Here is a 21,997-nt window from a genome sequence, read left to right on the forward strand (position 1 = left end):
TTAATACTTGGTGGAAAAACCCTTGTTTGCAAGCACAGAGGTCAAACGTTTCTTGTAATTGATGACCAAGTTTGCGCACATTTTAGGAGGAATGTTGGTCCACTCCTCTTTGCAGATCATCTCTAAATCCCTAAGGTTTCGAGGCTGTCTCTGTGCAACTCTGAGCTTGAGCTCCCTCCATAGGTTTTCGATTGGATTAAGGTCCGGAGACTGACTAGGCCACTCCATGACCTTAATGTGCTTCTTCTTGAGCCACTCCTTTGTTGCCTTTGCTGTATGTTTTGGGTCATTGTCGTGCTGGAACACCCATCCACGACCCATTTTCAGTTTCCTGGCAGAGGGAAGGAGGTTGTCGCTCAGGATTTCACGATACATGGCTCCGTCCATTTTCCCGTTTATGCGAATAAGTTGTCCTGTGCCCTTAGCAGAAAAACACCCCCAAAGCAAAATGTTTCCACCCCCATGCTTGACGGTGGGGACGGTGTTTTGGGGGTCATAGGCAGCATTTTTCTTCCTCCAAACACAGCGAGTTGAGTTAATGCCAAAGAGCTCTATTTTGGTCTCATCAGACCACAGCACCTTCTCCCAGTCACTCTCTGAATCATTCAGGTGTTCATTGGCAAACTTCAGACGGGCCTGCACATGTGCCTTCCTGAGCAGGGGGACCTTGCGAGCCCTGCAGGATTTTAATCCATTGCGGTGTAATGTGTTTCCAATGGTTTTCTTGGTGACTGTGGTCCCTGCTAATTTGAGGTCATTAACTAACTCCTCCCGTGTAGTTCTAGGATGCTTTTTCACCTTTCTCAGAACCATTGACACCCCACGAGGTGAGATCTTGCGTGGAGCCCCAGAGCGAGGTCGATTGATGGTCATTTTGTGCTCCTTCCATTTTCGAACAATCGCACCAACAGTTGTCACCTTCTCTCCCAGCTTCTTGCTAATGGTTTTGTAGCCCATTCCAGCCTTGTGCAGGTCTACAATTTTGTCTCTGACATCCTTGGACAGCTCTTTGGTCTTTCCCATGTTGGAGAGTTTGGAGTCTGCTTGATTGATTGATTCTGTGGACAGGTGTCTTTTATACAGGTGACTAGTTAAGACAGGTGTCCTTAATGAGGGTGACTAATTGAGTAGAAGTGTCTAACCACTCTGTGGGAGCCAGAACTCTTAATGGTTGGTAGGGGTTCAAATACTTATTTCACTCAATGAAATGCAAATCAGTTGCTATCTTTTATTTAAAGTTATTTTTTCGATTTTCCTTTTGATGTGCTATCTGCCACTGTTACAATAAACCTACCATTGAAATGATACTGTTCTGAGACTTTTCATTTCTTTGTCATTGGACAAACTTACAAAATCAGTGAGGGGTCAAATAATTATTTCCCCCACTGTATGTGTGTATGTACAAGAGATTACCAGAAAATATATAGATATGGGGATATAAAATATTTGTGTACTTTTGCTGCCTTTTTATTTATTGCTCATGAATGAAATGCACTGTATGTCCTTGAAGAGTTTGCAAACCCCTGTTGCTGCCCTTTAAGGCTAGTTTCCCACTAGTTTAAACCGATCCGGCAAGCCGTTCTGTCAGGAAACAGCCTGCCAGAGCTCTCTGAGTCCAGCATTGCCAGATGGTACCTAAATGCCCACCGGCCCCAATAAATATTATAGGGTCCGGCAGAGATCCGGCTTCAACCCCACAAATATGCCAAGAATTAGCCAGAGAAAAACCACTATAAAAAAAAAAAAATGAGAGTAATAGGAGGATCAGGTAAACTGATTGCATACAGTAGCATCTGGTTATTCAGTCCGTTTACCCCTTAATGAGCACCCACTGTTTTTTGACAGTGGGCGGTGCAGGTCCTCAGATGAGAGGAATGTTAAAGGCTGCCAAAGCCCACCAGCCCTAAGAACTGGCTGTTAGTAACAGCCTGGGATCTTAGCACAAGCTCTACCTCCCGGATGTTAACCCTTTGCCGCGGTCCATATTGTGGCATAATCCAGGGGGGTCTTAGGAGGAGACTGGGGGAACGATCTACAGTCAGCCCTGAGGACCTATAAAGTAAGCCTTCTGTTAGGACACACTAGCCCTAACATATGCATAGAGCATAATGTATTAGCATACACATTAAAAGTGTGAAATAAGGTCATCAAATATGAATCCCAAATTGCACCCAATTGTAATAAGAAAAATTGCATCCACCCAAAAATCGGCATTGTTGTGCACACATTAAATAAATAAAAATACACATATTAGGTATCCTCATGACTGTAATGATCTGAAGAATTTAATTATCAGGTTATTTTGTGTGAAACATGAACAGCAAAAAATAAATGTAAAAAAAATCATTTAAATCACACTCAATTTATATGTTGCCCGGAACAACGCAAATAAAGATAATAACATTTCTCCTGCATAAAACGAGGCTTCATACAGTTAAGTCACAGATCAGTTGAGTGCTGGAGTTGATCGTATCCGGCACAGCTGGATATGGCAGCGTACCGCCAGATCCTCATTGACTATGAAGGGATGCAACGGGGATCCAAACACTTTCCGACATAAATGCCTGCGTTCGCCTGGACAAAAAAATCATGTGTGCAGTACTTTTTGTTCACCCGAAAGCCAGCAGTATGCAAAGCGGATGGATCCCCATCGGATCACATTATGGGGCTGGTCAATGGGGTTCTGGTGGTGCATGGTTATGCCGGATATAGTAAATTCTGGCTGTCTGTTCCTCTACCGGGACAGGCTGATTGAGTTCATAACCCATATGTGAACTTGCATAGGTTTTTGAAACAGATTCAGTTTCTCAGATAAAAAACAACGTGATGGCCTGAAACAAAAAACCTGGTTTGAAAGAGCACTTACTAGTGTTTCTCCTCTCGCTTAAAGTAAACCTGAACCTATTTGGTGTGGACAATTTTAATTCTGTTCACTTTTAGTATTTATTTCTAGGTACTAATTCCTAAAAAAGCAATATAATAGCTTTTAGATTGCATGTATTACAATATCCCCCCCCTTCATTGATGACGAGACACATACATTTTTTTTTTTTTTTGTACGTGCAGTTTGAAAACTGTAACTGTTGAAATGCCATAAAAATGAAATGTGAATGGAAAACTAAAACGTTATGGCTTTTGAAAGGCAGGCAGTAAAAAAACAAATTCAAAACTAGAAACTGGCTGTGTTGAAAAGGGGTTAAATACTTTTTTTTGCTGTGTTTGGCTTTGTGAATGGCATGTATGCACATTATATAGCGAAATGCAGAATGTCATTCACTAGCAAATCCATCAGACTGGCTTTCTGGTGGCTTGTACTCCAGACCCTTTTTCCTCTCTTATCCCCTTCTTTACCCAGGCTGCCCCCCTGAGTGGAGCATCAGAGCATGAAATGCATTGCGCAGGGCAAGGGCTGATTTGTTTATATTATTACACTGCTAGGCGGAGCTAGCAGTGTACCCGGTGACATCATCGGCACTAATGGGCAGATTCTAGCGCTGCCCTAGGCTGTTTTACAGTCTACGGTACAGCTAACGCCCACCCATTAGTGCCTGTGACGTAACCAGGTTCACTGCTAGGCATACGCCTCTGCCTAACATTCCAATACAGAGACCCAGTACGTCACCGAATCTGGTAAAAAAGCCCTTGCCCTGCGTGATTCAGGGCAGGGAATGGGAGAGCATCGGAGCATAAAATGATCCGATGCTCCACTCAAAGGGGCTGCCTGGGTAAAAAAGAGGTTATGTCCAGGTTCAGCTCTGAACCCGACAACCCCTTTAAATGAGCTTCTAAGCTGATTTATGACCAGCTTACACCTTGTTTACATCTCCATCAAGCAGATCTTGCCGGATTCTCTATTTCGCCGCAGGATCCCCATTGACTATGATGAGGTCTAGCAGTGATTCGGCTGCTTTCCAGCATAAGTGCATGCAACAGTTTTTTTGGCCAGCCAACAGCTGTCATTTGTGCTGCATCAGCCTGCCAGATCTGCTTGACGAAGATGTAAAATTGATCATGAGAACGGGGGCCTTGTTCCCCTGAAATGAATAAAGCTGCTGAACACACGCATTCACCTTTATGAGGCTGCTAGAAATAGCCGAGTGCTGTACTCGGCTATGTCTGGCAGTCCCATAGAGAATGAATGGAATGGCTGTGTGCATGCTCGATAAGACACTCCATTCAGTTTGAGGGTATGAAGTCCCTGTTCACGGTAGGGATCCCAGCAGTCACACTCCCACTGATCTAATAGTTATCCCCTATGGCATGAATCTCTAACTGTTACACAGACTGAAATATGCCAGAAAAAAGCAGCCCCCCTTCAGCCAGCTGAGATGTCAGCCAGCATGTGTGGGGGATTGGGGTCAGTAGGGTAGTGCTGAGAGGCTACACAGAGGAGAAAGATTATCTCTTCTCTGTGTTAAGGCGGGTTTAGACAGGCCGATGGAGTGGCTGCTCGCTCAGTGAATGAGCGATCGCAGGAATGCTTGTGTCTGATAATCTGGACGATTATTGGTTTGTCTTAATCCACCTTTACTGTACAGTGTGGAGTGTGATTGTGTGATCGTCTAATCCTCCGCTGTGCCTAGTTAGACCCTTTATAGACACCAAGACCTGGACGTTTACCAGCATCCAAATCGCGGAGTCAAATAAGTTGCATTAAACACAACACAAACATCAATAACGTTTACATTTTACACTGTCACTATCCTGTCCATACCAGATACATAGAGTAAAATGTACAGACAGCTTATCTAGCGATATCCGTTACATGCTGCAGTAATAGCAATAAAGATTAGCACATAGAGGAAAATCTGATCTATTTATGACAGATAGAAAACATTTTCATCAGTCAGAAAATACATTTTCGCTCATTGACTATTGCCATAAACTTTCAGCTACCGTAGTTTTTTTAAACAACAATATTCACTCACTTTTAAGATGTATTTCTTGTGCCCATATAATAGATGCAAGACCTGGGCCTTCCACAGTTTATCAGAACCAGAGGTATGGCACTCTAACTTATTTTCTGATGAACTACACAAAATTCAGGTGTTTGGTCCATATTATATCTGTCTGAAAGCAGCCTTAGTTAATGCATTATATAAGGTTCAGGGATTTATATAGGTTTGTATAGGGGATGTACTAAATTCCCAATACTTGCATTCCAAAGTTGGTTGGTGCATTTTTGCAGTTTTTGCATTTCTTGAACACATGCAGCATTAAAAGTAGATTTGTGTGGTATGTATGAACTCCTTACATCTTACAGTTTTTTTGCAGATTATATTTTATTGTCATAAGTACTCTGCTATAGTATGCATTTTAGTTTCAAATTTGAATGTTTATCGAATTATTTTTAGTAATCATTGTTTGCTGCAAAGTTGCATGAACTGTGTGTATTAATTACTAGGTTAAATGTTTATACATGGTACGTTTAAAACATGGATGATGACCCTATATTACATAGTCTCTTTTCCAATTTTTTTTAGGAGCTTGTTGATGTATATGCTTGTGGTATATATGAAATTTGCACACCTCTATATGTTACATTTATGTTGTTTTTATGTATAAACTTCTGCTTGCATATGGGTATTAGGTCTTAAAGAGAACCTGTCACCTGGATTTTGGGTATAAAGCTGAGGACATGGGCTGCTAGATGGCCGCTAGCACATCCGCAATACCCAGTCCCCATAGCTCGGTGTGCTTTTATTGTGTAAAAAAACCAATTTGATACATATGCAAATTAACCTGAGATGAGTCCTGTCCCTGACTCCTCTCACGTACAGGACTCATCTCAGGTTAATTTGCATATGTATCAAATCGTTTATTATACACAATAAAAGCACACAGAGCTATGGGGACTGGATATTGCGGATGTGCTAGCGGCCATCTAGCAACCCATGTCCTCAGCTCTATACACAAAATCCCGGTGACAGGTTCCCTTCAATGTTTGTTTTGATGTTTTTTTAAGAATTCCTGTTTGTCATAAAGTTACCCGAAGGTGGACATGGTTGTCAACAGTCCATTAAAGCAACTGCAATCATCCTGTTGTCTGCATTCAGGAAATACTGTATATAGGTTTGGGGGTGCACTTATTTTTCAAGGACTGTAATCCCTGTATTTTATAGTTTGCAACTTTTTTTAAATTTCCAACTTAAAGGGCATCTATCAGCATATTTGTACTTATGAAACTGGCTGATCTGTTACATGTGCACTTAGCAGCTGAAGGCATCTGTATTGGTCCCATATTCACGTGCCCTGACAAATGCCCTTTAAAAGCAGGTGTTTGGTCTTTCCAGTTCTAATAATTTTATGGAGATACGTACACGAAAATTCAGTCCTAAGTCTGAAGTTTGCATATTTTGATATTTTTTTATTATAGGTATGGTCCACATAACTTTCTGCTTGGTTTAGACATTTACTCACTAATAACTTTTTTGTAATTTTTATAAAAAATGACACTGACAGAAGGTTTCATGAAGGTGTCTGTGTGTAAAGAAATGCTGAGTGGCATTTTGACAATGTGATGGGTGTCTAATTTCCGAAAATACCGTATATACTCGAGTATAAGCCGACCCGAGTATAAGCCGAGCCCCTAATTTTACCCCAAAAAAATGGGAAAAATTATTGACTCGAGTATAAGACTAGGGTGGGAAATGCAGCTATAATGCAGAGTGTATGTGTATATAATGCACACACTCTACATTATATACACACATCTGCAAGAGGGTGACTCCCTGTATTTAATTCAGAGTGTGTGCATTATATACACACACACTCTGCATTAAATACAGGGAGCCATCCACAGATCTCCCCCCTAAACAGTGCCATCCATAGATCCCCCTACAGTGCCATCCACAGATCCCCCTACAGTGCCATCCACAGATCCCCCTACAGTGCCATCCACAGATCTCCCTACAGTGCCATCCACAGATCCCCCTACAGTGCCATCCACAGATCCCCCTCCCCGACGCTCACAGCAGTATTCTTACTTTGTCTTTGTTCCGGTAATACAGGCAGTGCGGGGAGCGGCGCTCACTCACTGACGTCGCGCGCCTTCTCCCACTAGGCGGCGCATGCGCGTGACGACAGTGAGTGAGCGCCGCCCCCCGCACTGCCTGTATTACCGGAGCTAGACTAGACTCGAGTATAAGACGAGGAGGCTTTTTGAGCACAAAAATATGTGCCAAAAAACTCGTCTTATACTCGAGTATATACGGTATATGGGTATGGAGGTCAGTATGTTGTTTTCATTTTGTAATTTAGGTTTTATTTGTACATGTCAACCCTAGAAAACTGTCCTGCCTACCAGAGGTGCAAAATGTCCAAGTGCACCTGATGGCGAAAGGGTTAAAGTCATTATAACAATCATATAATACAGTGTACCCCAGCACTCATACTATATGTTGGGGTTTTCACATTTAAAGAACCTGCCAAATGATGCATATGATGCTTTTCCATGTCAATTTCACCAGGACAGACCCATTTACAGAGGTTTCAAACTATGAAGTTTTATCACTGATCCAAGTAGAGTGCTCGGCTGTTTCCGTCAGCCCCCTAGAAACTAAATGGAGCAGCAGTGGACATGCTTGACTTTCGCTCCATCCAAACTCCTTCTCACTGCAGCTATACAGTTAGGGGAAATAGGTGGCCTCAGGACCCCATTCTATTGATTGTGGGGGTCAGAGAAATGTGGCCTACAGCTACTAGACATTTTTCGCCTATACTGTGGATTGATGATCAATTGTTGGAATGCAACTCTTTTCTGAGAAGGTTCTGAGAAGGCTGCTCTTTAAGATCTTAATGACATACACAGGGCCAGCAACAATATTCAGGTAGACTGGGTATTTACATGATGCTTAATGGGTAGTAAAAACCGTAGTCTGTGTAGTGGTTCCATTATACCACCACTACCAGTATGAACTGTTGAGAAAAAGCAGGATGGTTTTATGAACTCATGTAGTTGATGCTAAATACTGACCCTACCATGAGCATGGTGCAACAGACTGGCAATATTTTTCCAAAGTTTAATTCCCAGGTTTGAGCACTGCCACTGTGGCCTGCAGCTAAGAACATGGAAAAGAAACCTACAGTAGTGTGTTCTTCTGATGCGCTTCAAGGTTCATTCTAGTGAATGTTAAGACATGTTTTTCTACATGCCACTGTTGTTATGTAAGGACTTTTAGTTTACTATTTACTTCTGCTTGTATTTTTTTTCTGAACTGTCTCATTTAGAAGGTTTTATTGCCCACAAGACTAGTGCACACCATCCCTGTAAAATCTGTAGACTGTCTGTTCATTTATTTCTAACATGCACAAAGTCACCTCTCTCTAGCTCCAACAAGAATTTAAGGGCAAAAGTCTCAAAGAATGTATGAATCAGCACATCACCATTTTTTTTATTCCTTTATTATTACCGCTTGAAGTTCTTAATGAATTACTAACAGTTGGCAATGAAGGCACAGATGGGTGAGATGAGAAATGCGAGCTTAAGATCCTAGATTCGAAGTCGCTTCTCTCAAAACGTCGGTTTAATGCTGTACGAAGATCCATCTCCGTACAGCATTAAAATGTATGGCCTCCGACGAAACAAAGTTAGTTATTCCCAAAGTCTTGTGAGACTTCGGTGAATAACTTCGGTATTTGATTTTTGAACTGAAAAACTATTGTGGCGATGTGAACAGTAAAATGCATGGGGAAGTCCCGGAAGGGAGATATATTTCTCCCAGGTTCCTCAACTGGCTGAGGTGGGTGAAATCCAGAATGGCGCTGGCTTCAGTAAATATAGTTGCTGGAGCTATTTTCTTTACTTATTCAGGGCTGGATTTTATTTGGATTGGGATGGTAGGTTTGGTAGTGGAACCTCCCAATCCACCCCCATTCCAGGGCAGGTTTTTACCTAGCAGGAAGGGATCCCCAGGTGAAGCCTGCTCTAATCAGGCTGGGATAAAACACCTCCTAGAATGTCAGTCAGAGAGAGAGAGTGTCACGGCTGGGAGTGGGGGAAACCCCCCACCGTGCGGTGTCAAAGGGTAAAAGGGGATCAGCCTGGCCAAAAGGAGTAATAAGGGAGCAGGTCACCTCCTACAGCGTCCCTAATCCTCTCCCTGACTCCTCACCGTATGAGCGGACCCCGATGGTAGGATGACTCATACTCTGGATTCCTAGAGACCCTGAGTCACCCTGGTAATCCCTCACCAAAGAGCCGGAAAGAGACGACCTGTTCATCCCAGTCATGGAGAAACAAGAGTCTCTATCTGAGGCCAGGCTGCAAGGAGAGGCGAACACATACAGCATATGGAGTTGGCAGGTAAGCTAAACCCATAACACACTTACCTGCCACAGACACAGTGACTGGAACCCGTGCACAAGTGCAGCTGTCCACACCAACATTAAAGGACACAGCACAAACCACAACCACACAGGAACCCAGGACACCCATAGCTGCAATAAATGTGAAACAGGGGAATGTCTAGCAAACATGCTGGATACCAAACATCACCAGCCATGTAACACAACACAAGACATACAACACCCTGAACATAACCCACGCAAACCAAAAGATAAGAAGGGAAAGAGACACCATAATAACATCAATGACCACAAGGGTGGCCCTCACTGGACAAATGGTAAAAGCCAGGAACAGTGAACCACCAGCATACACCAAGGCTGGAGGAACACTGAGCTTCAAGCATCCAGCAGAGGCTAAATAGCCCAAGCAGCCAGACCCACACACACATAAACCCAGTGTTCACTAGGAAGGGAGTTAACCCTTCCAACACCAGACAGAGGAAGGAAGCCACACTGCCACTGCATGCTCTCACAGCAACACGTTGCCGCGGGCAACCGCAAGTGTGGCAACAGTGTCACAGCGCAAACCAAAGGCCGTGACAGAGAGAGTGTGATCCTAGAGCAGAGACCTGTGGAGGATCTGAGTGGTCTCAGCCGGGTAGGCTGAGAGGCCACGGGGCTGTGTGATAGCCAGAAGTTTGGGGGACCCAGCGACGCCTGCTGGAGCGAGGGTTGCACAGCCACAGTTAGGAGGACTACTGGGCCACGCTCCCCCATAAAGGTACTGGACTTGTTACAGTCTGAAGGCTGCGGGACTGTTAGGCTGAGAAAGCCACGTGTGATTACCGTGTGTGAACGGTGTTTAGGTGAGTCAGGGATATAATTCTGTTTAGGTAGAGCCCAGACGGGCAAGGTGTTTATTTTGGATTTGTTTGTTTGTTTTGCTGATGTGCCACAATAAAGCACAGTTTGGCCCTTAAATCCTGATGTCCTGAAGAAGTATGTGGTTGCGACTTCCCTGAAAGAAAGGCAATCCCTTACACCATTTTAAAACTTGGATCCAAACTCGGCTTCGGTTCCGACTGGTACCTTGCAAGACTTCGGAAATAACTGACTTTGTCTCGTCGGAAGCCGTACATCTTAATGCCGTACGGAGACGCATCTCCGTACAGCACTAAACAGAAGGTTTTTTACGCAAAGTGACTTTGGATCTAGGATCCGAAGCTCGCTTCGCTTATCACTAGTTATCAGCTGGGGGTGTGTCACTGCACAGTCTGACACTGGCAGCAATAACTGTACAATGTCAGACTGTGCAAAACCCCCTTTCCCCAACTGATAGCATCCACCTGCACCTTTACTGCAAACTGCTAGTAATTCAGTTTTAACTTCTAACAGAAATAATAAAAGACTGGCACAACATAGAGTCATAAGAATAGATTCTTCAAAATTGTTATTAAAAGGGGATGCAAGTAGTTACTAAAGCAAAGATGTCAGGATAGGTTACAGGGGTGCATATGTTAAAAAGGATGCCCCTAATTAAAGGCAGAAAGACTAAAATAATGTAAAATGCATATTCAGATGTAACATAACTATCATAAGTTCATACATATCACCAATTAACATCCAATTAACTACTTTTTTCATATCCTGCACCCTCTCCTGAATAAGGTTCACAAGTTATCATTTTACCACATTTTAATGGTTGAAGCTTTCTTACTGTGGAGTAGTCGAGTTCTCCTGGGGCAGAGTCAACAATCGCTTGAACCAATGCATCCAGCATACTGACTGGCGCAGATGGCAGACTTCGTTGTGATAATTCTTGATGACAAGGGCTCTTTGGTTTTGAAGGCAGCCTTCCTCTTCTTCCTTTAAGACTATCTGTTCTTACCACTGAATAAATAAATAAACAGATAAAACACATCGCTTTTTAAATATGTTTAATTATAATGTATACATTACTGCATTAGGGTACATATTTAGGATATTTCAGAAGAATGTAATAAAAGTGTTCATGTATATAGTGGACAATAATACATTTGATTATACAAATAGTGCTACAATAACATTCTATGTTATATCCTAAGAAACTGTTTATAATATTTGTAACAAAGCTGCACCGTGCTTCATTTCTTTTTATAATAAAATACTAGTAAAAACAAGGTAAATGCAATACAAATATAGAATTAAGATAATGATAATCGCTATCTTAACATATCAAATTTCAGGGAATTCTTACCTTCCTTAACCATGCCAACATTGAGACATTTCTGAAATCTGCAGTACTGACAACGATTTCTCCGTCTTTTGTCCACAGGGCAGCTTTTATTTGCCAAGCACACGTATTTAGCATTTTTTTGTACGGTCCTCTGAGAAATATATAAAACACAATGCTTTTCTAATTGAAGTAGAAGCGAGAGACACTAACAAAACAAGACATGCAATTTACCACTTAATAAGCAAGCAATGCAATTTGTATTATTAGATAAAATTAATTTCCCAACACCGTAGCCTCCAGGAAGGGAAAATGTATCAAGTCTAGGGGCTGTCATTGAAATTATCGAGAATGAGTTTGAAGGAAGTCATCAGTACAACAGATTTAAAACATGAAATTGTTCATGAAATGATTACATACTGTATTATAACATTTGGAATTCTAATCTTCCAAACCGTACTTTGGGGGATTCTACTGGCAAAGCAGCTTTTTGGTGTGTCTTCAGGTGAGCAGAGTACATCAACACAATTTCCACAAATGCATGGATTATACAATGCCTACAAACATTTAATACTTTACACAGTAAAGGCAAATGGAGACACCAATTATAGTTTCTTTCTGATGTCATGAATAGAATATATTATTTTGAAATTAAGCCATCATAACAATTAAAAAACATTTAAACCCACAGTGACCAGCCTGTTTTCAGCCTTTGTGATTAACCAATTGTCATCTTCCAAGAGCTATAATCATTTTTATTTTTCTGTTGATGTGACTCTATGAGAGCTTGTTTTTTGCAAGTTGTTTTTAATGGCACCATTTTGCAATACATATAAGTCATTGATTAAAGGGGTTGAACACGGACATAACCTCATCTTCACCCATTTAGCATGCCCTGCGCTGCATCAGTGAAAAAGAGGTTATGAACCCGGACAACCCCTTTAACTTTTATAAACTCTTTCTGGGGGGATACCGTCATGGAGTTTTTATGTTTTCCATTTTGCAAAGTTCTTTTTTCAGCATACATAACAGAACTTTATGCTCTGGGTCAGTACAATCACCGCGATACCAAATACATATTTTTTTTTCTACTTTTTTTTACTAGGGTCCTAGGTTTAAATCTGACCAAGGACATCTGCATGGAGTTTGTATGTTCTCCCTGTGTTTGCGTGGGTTTCCTCCGGGTACTCCGGTTTCCTCCCATACTGATAGGGAACTTAGAATGTGAGTCCCATTGGAAACAGTGAGTGATGATAATGTCTGTAAAGCGCTGCTGAATTGCTGCCTCCCAAGCACCACAAATATTTTATTTTAGTTTTCTATGGAACTGTTTGAGGGTTTACATTTTTGAGGGATGACTTTTAGTTTTTATTGGTACCATATTGCGGTACATAACACTTTCCTCTCTTTTTATTGTTTTTTTGTGGCAAACAATCAAAAAAACTGCAGTGCTGGTACTGTTTTCGAGCTTTTTTTTACAGTGTTAAACATGCAGGATAAATACATAATAACTGAATAGTGTGGGATGTGGCGATTTTATTTTTCATTGAAAAAAAAAAAAATATTTTAAGATAATTTTTTTACTAAAACTTTTTTTTTAACAAGGGGACTTTGATCGCTTCTATAATACACTGTACCTACAGTACTATCAGTATGATACTGACAGGCACTATGAGGCTACCCCCTTGTCATAAACTGAGGGCATGGCTAGTGGCCTTCATTAGCCCCCAGTTGCTGTGTGAAGTCATTGGCACCCTGAGATTGCATTGCGGTGGTGCCAAAACCTGACAGAGGGAACTCTCTCCTTCTGAAACCACTTAGATGTTGTCCCTATTGACAGTGGCATTTAAGGGGTTAATTGGCAATGCTGTTAGAGCAGGAGCCTGGCTGTCATGCAAGAGCTGAGCTCCTGTTCACCATGCAGCCCTTAGACTAGGCAACTATAAAAGTTTTGTGACCTAGCTTAAGGCCCCTTAATGACCGCTGTAAAAAGGTGGAAGTCACTAATAGAGAATAGATAGAGAAGTTGTTTTAGCAAATCCATTCTATTTGGAGCTAAAATTTAGTTTTCTGCCCCTGGAATCTTGCAGGCTTCGGCTTCTTTATTTTGACACTCTGAAATGACAGGCAGTAACTTTTCTTGTGACTTTGTGTCTGTCACCTCTTTTACTTAGATAAGGGTATTCCAGTTTCAGGAAATCAATCTTGCCCATTTTATACTAAAATGTTATGGAATGTGTTACTATATTTTGTGCTGTAATACTTCATGGTTTTTATGATTTCTGCTTGTAGTTATTTGAAAGGAATCTTCATTGTTTGACTGCAGAAGATAAAAGTCTGTCCTAATCATGAGATCAAAAATAATGACGGTACAATGTCCCCTTTTAGGGTCATCATAATTTTCCTCAAGGGGGTCTTATGGAGCCTTGCCTATGTGGTGCTGTCAGTTATTTTATATTTAAATATCCGCTATATTGTAAATGTAATTATCTTTGTAATGTCTAAGCTTCAGGCACTTTGATTACAGCTTCACCTGTTACAAAGATAAGTAGGAAAAGCTCTTTAACCCCATACTATAATAACACCGGAAGGGATGATGTTTGGAGCATGCTCTGGAGAGGCATGTGCTGGCTGTGTTATACACCTGATACCTACCTACCTGCCTGCAGTCTTTGGGATATAATTCTGATCCCAATCATTTGAACCCTTAGATGCCTTAGTCAACAGCGACCGTGACATCTGAGTAGGTAGAAAAAGAGAGGGAGCTCCCTCTGTCCCCCAAATGAGCCCTGCCGTGACACAATTGCTGCCAAGCAGTTGTCATGACAGCCGAGGGCCTACTGTAGGGCTCCAAGCCTGAAATCTTCTTGCTGCCTGGCAAGGTGTAAAAGAATGCCAGTAAAATTATTATACACTGCAATGCTTCTGTATTGTGTAGCAGCACATCTGAAAATGTCTGAAATATTAAAATATCATGTTATCACATGCTGTGAATGCCGTAAAAGGTAGCAAGGGTGCCCAGAGTGTCCACACTTAGTGGACTTAAAGAGATATTCCAGTTTTAACAATTACATTTGTTTCTTTAGGGAGTAAGACGTCAACAATGTTGTAATACACATTTAAAACTTTGCTTGCATACCTTTATTATATCCACACAGTAGCTTTTCTCTAAAAGAAAAAAAATGTATGGGGGATTTTAGTTCTGTAAAATGCATATATAAAAGTGCTGGATGGAACTAAACATTGTGTCACTCATGTCATCCTCACAGGTGTCATATGACCTGGCTTTCAGTTAACTCCCCAGGTATCTAACACGTGACCAGTAGATAATCCAGGAGCAGAACCTATACAGTATATACACTACTACTACCTGAAGCATTATCTCTTGATCGTACATGTCAGTGTCTGTGTAAAAGAAGATGGGTATATTTTGTGTGTTTCTTACACTAATCTTTATTAACAACGACAACATTACCTCGAGACAGAAAGCCATTTTACAACATCACCTAGAGAGAGGAATCCACTTTACAAATCACCCATAGACAAGGAGCCATGTGAATACACATAGTGATGTAGAGACCATAAAAAAAATAAAACACAATAAAAAATTTGTCCCAGATTTACTAATCAAAAAGATGGCATAAGCTTAGAAATGCTGTCTAGACCTGCACCAGATTCATTACAGTGGCTCACTGACTTTATACGTTTTTCTCTGACTTTATACCAACAATTGGTTTTCTTACTCTGGGACCGATTTTTTTCTCCAGAATTGCAAAATAATGCGTCTTAGGCCCCTCCCCCTTCTCAAGCATGTCGGAAAAAATGTAGAAAGGCTAGATAATCCAAATTGCGCCAATTTAATAGACTTTTTTAGATAAAATCAGCACATCTGTCACTACTGTATGCTGCTATTATTGATGCAGCATAATGTTGATGACAGGTTCTCTTTAAGTGACGCCCACTTGTCAACCAAAGCATTCTATTAGACAACACAGAGCGCCCATCATGAAACAGTTGCTGATGGAGGGTCATGTAACTAAGACCATAAGCCCTGTCACACTGCTCACATGCCAGATTCTCATGCATAGTGTTTTTCATTGGAGGTTGCTGATGGATGGGTCCTTCCACTGGCAGACATTTCAAGACAGCACTTTTAGTAAGAATATATTAGTTACTTATTTATAGTTCGGTTTCTTGTGCATTGGTTAAAATAAAGCGGCCCAATGTTTTAAACCTGCAACCAAGGCACTTTTAATAATATATGCCTGTATGAAGCGTATCTAGCAGTTTTTTGTGACTTGCAGAAGATGAGGTGGTTCTAATTTAATTTTGTAGTGTTATAGGAAATACATAGCAACAAGTGAGGAAGATTTCCTTTTATCAGAATGACTTTCATCAAATGTTTCACCCTTGTTTCAGAGTACATAATATGGCACCCCATCTGCATGAGCACTGGTTTAACAGAATGGTTCCACACAAACAAGTGAATATGGCTGGTGTAGGGATTTGCTCTGGTAGGCAGGGTAAGCGGACGCAATACAGAGGCAAAACCACGGTTGAAAAGCAAAAATCAGTGTTTATTCACACAAAAAGGCAGAAAAGAAACACAATACTTGGCAGGGCCCTGGTGTTAATTCACACCGCAGGAATCCTCGTGTTAATTCACATAGCAAAAGTCCACAGAACTCAAAAACACATCACCTGGCAGTCCACAGCAGGCTTTAGGGCGCCTGGCTTCAAGCTGGCAGCTCTCAGCCTTGCAGTATGGCAGAACTCCTCAGCTCCCAAAACACAGAGCTCCACTATCACCTGGAGGTTAATTCCACCCCCAGCTGAGCTGCTGGCTGGGTTTTTCAACCCCAGCCCAAAACCTGGCCTGGACATGGGGAACAGCCACCCACCCTGCTCTTTGGCTGCTCCCAATAAGAACCGGCCCGGATTTGGCTTGACAGCCACACTAAGTAAAACAGTGTCAGTGAGCATGAGCTGCCGCTGACACATAAAATTACCATTCTTATCTCACCGAGGCCAGGAACCTCGGTGACACATACCTTCCGTCAATGACGGACCCTTGCGCCTTCCTACATACCTCCACTCTTTGTTCAACCCTGAGGGGGTGAACACATGCCAGACAGTGTACTCGGGACAGGGCATCAGTGTTTCCCTGTAACCGGCCTGCCCTGTGTTCTACTGTGAACTTAAAGTTTTGCAGCGACAAGAACCACCTGGTGACCCGAGCATTCCTCTCTTTGGCCTGGCTCATCCACTTGAGAGGGGAGTGATCGGTCACTAGACGGAACTTCCTCCCCAACAGATAATAGCGGAGAGACTCGAGTGCCCACTTGATGGCCAGGCACTCTCTCTCCACTATACTGTACCGGGTCTCCGCTGGAGTGAGCTTACGGCTAAGGAAGACAATGGGATGCTCCTCCCCGTTGACTTCCTGAGACAGTACCGCACCAAGGCCTACTTCGGAGGCATCAGTCTGTACCACAAATTCCCTCTTGAAGTCGGGTGTCATCAAAACCGGGGACCCACATAGGGCCGACTTCAAAGCGGAGAAAGCATCTTCCGCCTGTTCATTCCAGCGGACTATCACGGACTTCCGTCCCTTTAAGAGCCCTGTCAAAGGAGCCGCTAAAGTGGCAAAATGGGGGACAAACCTCATGTAATAGCCCACCATTCTCAGGAACGACTTTACTTGTCTAGAGGTGGCAGGTCGGGGCCAATGCCGTATAGCCTCTATTTTGCTTACTTGGGGTTTAATTACTCCGCGCCCAATGACATACCCAAGGTATTTAGTCTCCTCTAACCCTATCACACATTTCTTTGGGTTAGCTGTTAGTCCCGCCTTTCGAAGGGAGTCCACTACGGCCTGTACTTTGGGCAGGTGACTTTCCCAGTCGGTACTGTGAATGATAATATCGTCCAGGTAAGCCGAGGCGTACCGCTGATGTGGACGAAGTACAATATCCAAAAGACGTTGGAAAGAAAGTGGCGGGGGTGCCATGCAGGCCAAAGGGTAACACCTTATACTGGTACAGCCCCTCTGGTGTAATGAAGGCAGTTTTCTCTTTGGCAGCCTCCGTCAGGGGTACCTGCCAGTACTCTTTGGTGAGGTCCAAAACAGAAAAATACCTGGCTTGGCCTAATTTCTCATTTAGTTCATCTACCCGAGGCATTGGATATGCATCGTACTTTGATATTTCGTTTAATTTCTGAAAATCGTTACAAAATCGTAACGTCCCACCTGGCTTGGGAAATCAGACTATAGGACTGGCCCACTTACTTTTAGACTCCTCAATGACGTCCAGACGCAACATGAGCTGCACTTCCTCCGAGATGGCTTTTCGCCGAGCCTCGGGTACCCGGTATGGCTTTAACCGGATTTTTGCCTGAGGCTCAGTGACAATGTCATATTGGATTACGGAAGTGCATCCAGGGAGGTCTGAGAACACATCCGTGTTCCGACTAACAAACTCCCTGAGCCTGTTTAGAGGAGAGGCTGTCAGCAATTTTTATTGTGGCAACCGCTTCCCTTGCATCAGACATAGGAGCTGGAATATCTTTTCCAAGAAAGCCCGGCCGCGGGCTGTCTTCCGTACAGGTTTCCCTATCCTTCCAAGGTTTTAGTAAATTAACATGGTAAACTTGCTCCGGCTTTCGCCTCCCCGGCGGGTGTACCTTTGTAATTTACCTCTCCAATTTTTTCACGTACCTCGTAGGGCCCCTGCCACCTGGCTAGGAACTTACTGTCCACGGTCGGCACCAGAACCAAAACCCGATCACTTGGGTTAAAGTTCTGGACCCGAGCCTGACGATTATACAGGGTGGGCCATTTATATGGATACACGTTAATAAAATGGGAATGGTTGGTGATATTAACTTCCTGTTTGTGGCACATTAGTATATGTGAGGGGGGAAACTTTTCAAGATGGGTGGTGACCATGGCGGCCATTTTGAAGTCGGCCATTTTGAATCCAACTTTTGTTTTTTCAATAGGAAGAGGGTCATGTGACACATCAAACTTATTGGGAATTTCACAAGAAAAACAATGGTGTGCTTGGTTTTAATGTAACTTTATTCTTTCATGAGTTATTTACAAGTTTCTGACCACTTATAAAATGTGTTCAATGTGCTGCCCATTGTGTTGGATTGTCAATGCAACCCTCTTCTCCCACTCTTCACACACTGATAGCAACACCGCAGGAGAAATGCTAGCACAGGCTTCCAGTATCCGTAGTTTCAGGTGCTGCACATCTCGTATCTTCACAGCATAGACAATTGCCTTTAGATGACTCCAAAGATAAAACCAAGCACACCATTGTTTTTCTTGTGAAATTCCCAATAAGTTTGATGTGTCACATGACCCTCTTCCTATTGAAAAAAACAAAAGTTGGATTCAAAATGGCTGACTTCAAAATGGCTGCCATGGTCACCACCCATCTTGAAAAGTTTCCCCCCTCACATATACTAATGTGCCACAAACAGGAAGTTAATATCACCAACCATTCCCATTTTATTAAGTTGTATCCATATAAATGGCCCACCCTGTAGATCCGACTCTGGGCTCGCTGAGCGGCCTCTATATGTTCCCTGACAAGAGGCAAAACGGTCTCTAACCGCTGTTGCATCTTGGTAACATATTCAAGGACGCTTTTATGCGGAGTGGGCTGTTGTTCCCACGCCTTTTTGGCTACATCCAACAAGCTACGAGGATGTCTGCCATATAGCAATTCGAAGGGTGAGAATCCCAGTAGAGGCCTGGGGCACCTCTCGCACTGCAAACATGAGATAGGGCAGAAGAAGGTCCCAATCCTTTCCATCTTTGTTCACAACCCTTTTTAACATAGTTTTTAGAGTTTTGTTAAACCTTTCAACCAGTCCGCCTGTTTGTGGATGGTACATGGACGTCCGTAACTGTTTAATACGCAGCAACTTACAGAGTTCCCTCATGACCTTGAACATAAAAGGGGTCCCCTGGTCAGTAAGGACCTCTTTAGGTAGCCCCACTCAGGAGAACATCTCCATTAGCTCTTTAGCTATACGTTTCGCAGATGTATGTTACAGTGGCACTGCCTCCGGGAACCGAGTAGTGTAATCAAGGACAACCAAAATGTGTTGGTGTCCCCTAGCGGACTTCGGTACAGGACCTACCAGGTCCATAGCGATTCGCTCAAACGGTACCTCGATGATCGGGAGAGGTACCAAGGGACTGCGAAAAAGGTGCTGGGGGCTAGTTGCCTGGCAGGTCAGGCAAGATTTACAGAACTCGTCCACCTCTTTAAACACACTGGGCTAGTAAAACCGTTGTAGTATCCGGTCCTGTGTTTTCTGCATTCCCAGATGACCCCCGAGAACATGCTGGTGGGCTAACTCTAAAACGCGTTTGCGATAAGCCTGGGGCACCACCAACTGTTCAACGGATTCACCTCGCAGCTGATTTACCCTATACAACATATCCTGATGGACCACAAAATGGGGGAACACCGACTCTGCACCTGGTTGTTGTGGTTCACCATCTATTATTAGTACATTTTCCCAGGCTCGGGATAAGGTTGGATCCCGGTGTTGTGCGGTACCAAAATTATCCCCGGAGACATTGAGGTCTGCCAGCTCAGTCCCCTGGGGCAAGTCCTCCATGTCTCCCACCATTACACTCAGCGGGGTTGTCTCCTCCTCTTCCACCGAAGTGGCGGTCACCCCTACCGCTGGCCCTTCGGACTCTGATGTCAGAAAAGGAGCAATGACCTCAGCCCACTGGTCTTGGGGCAGCTTTTCCCTGGTGGCCACTTTCTAATACATCGCTAGGTAGGTCTCGATGTCGTCTGCGGGGGGTCATTTTAGGGATCGCTGCACGGTCTGCTTTCCGGGCATCGTGTACGCTTGGGGTTGCGCCTGCTGTCTGCAAAGCCATTACGTGTTGTAGCAGCAACTGGTTGGTCTCCTGCTGCTGCTTATTAGCCTCGTGTTGCTGCAGGTTAGCCTCAAAGAGGGCCTTCATAACAGCCTCCGTTTCGTCACGTGACACCGGTTTGAATCTAGCCGGTTTGATAAATGACATACAACCGTCTGCAAACCTATTCATTCCAAAAATATTTCGGCGTTCACGCCAGCCTTGCCCGCTCCAAGCCACCAATTGTAGGGATTTGTTCTGGTAGGCAGGGTAAGCGGACGCAATACAGAGGCAAAACCACGGTTGAAAAGCAAAAGTCAGTGTTTATTTACACAAAAAGGCAGAAAAGAAACACAATACTTGGCAGGGCCCTGGTGTTAATTCACACCGCAGGAATCCTCGTGTTAATTCACACAGCAAAAGTCCACATAACTCAAGAACACGTCACCCAGGCTTCAGGGCACCTGGCTTCAAGCTGGCAGCTCTCAGCCTTGCAGTATGGCAGAACTCCTCAGCTCCCAAAACACAGAGCTCCACTATCACCTGGAGGTTCATTCCAGCTGGCTGGGTTTTTCCAGCTGAGCTGCTGGCTGGGTTTTTAAATCCCAGCCCAAAATCTGGCCTAGACATGGTGAACAGCCACTCACCCTGCTCTTTGGCTGCTCCAAATAAGAACCGGCCCGGATTTGGCTTTACAGCCACACTAAGTAAAACAGTGTCAGCGAGCACTAGCTGCCACTGACACACAAAATTCTCGGTTCTTATCTCACCGACACCAGGAACCTCGGTGACACATACCTTCCGTCAATGACGGACCCTTGCGCCTTTCTACACTGGTCATATCCTTCACCGTACAAGTCTACAAGCTATAGTCTCTGCACATATAGGCTTCCCATAGGACTTTCTTGCAGTTCTTCTTTGGTTCAATGACCAAAAAGATTGAAGGGGTATTACAAACAAAATATTTTTTGTATAACGTGAAGTTAAAGGGGTTCTCTGCTTTTCCTACATTGACCTATTCTCTTGATAGATCATCAATATCAGATCGGCAGCGGTCCGACTCCTGACACCCCAGCCGATAAGCTGTATGAAGAGAATGCAGTGCTCATACAAGCGCCGTGTTCTCTTGTTTACCTGCTCACCCTCGACATTGCAGTGGCAAGCGGTGTAATTACAGCTCCTATGGTTCCTTCCTATTCCATACAGCCGCTGATCAGCAGTCGGGCCCCTGCCGATATGATATTGATGACTTATCAATATAGCAAAAGCGGAGAACTATTTTAAAAACATTTTTTTAACCCCCTTAATGCAAAATGATTTACATCATTTTCGTGCAGGGGCAAGTACAGAGCAGGTAAGCAGCAGAGCCTACTGCATACATGGCAGGTGTGGACTGTATAATATACACTGCTCAAAAAAATAAAGGGAACACAAAAATAACACATCCTAGATCTGAATTAATTAAATATTCTTCTGAAATACTTTGTTCTTTACATAGTTCAATGTGCTGACAACAAAATCACACAAAAATTAAAAAATGGAAATCAAATTTTTTAACCCATGGAGGTCTGGATTTGGAGTCACACTCAAAACTAAAGTGGAAA

General features: G+C 43.2%; 1 protein-coding gene across 1 annotated transcript in view; it reads right to left on the reverse strand.

Annotated features, from left to right (window-relative positions):
- Positions 1-21,997, reverse strand: part of NR4A3 (nuclear receptor subfamily 4 group A member 3) — a 240,368-nt gene that overhangs the window by 122,440 nt on the left and 95,931 nt on the right. Inside the window, exons 4-5 of the mRNA XM_040433015.1 lie at positions 11,522-11,651; positions 11,003-11,175 (exon numbers count right to left, since the gene is read on the reverse strand). Coding sequence (XP_040288949.1) covers positions 11,003-11,175; positions 11,522-11,651 — 303 coding nt within the window. The remainder of the gene's footprint in view (positions 1-11,002; positions 11,176-11,521; positions 11,652-21,997) is intronic.

Source organism: Bufo bufo, chromosome 5, assembly GCF_905171765.1.
Source record: "Bufo bufo chromosome 5, aBufBuf1.1, whole genome shotgun sequence".
Taxonomy (NCBI): Eukaryota; Metazoa; Chordata; class Amphibia; order Anura; family Bufonidae; genus Bufo; species Bufo bufo.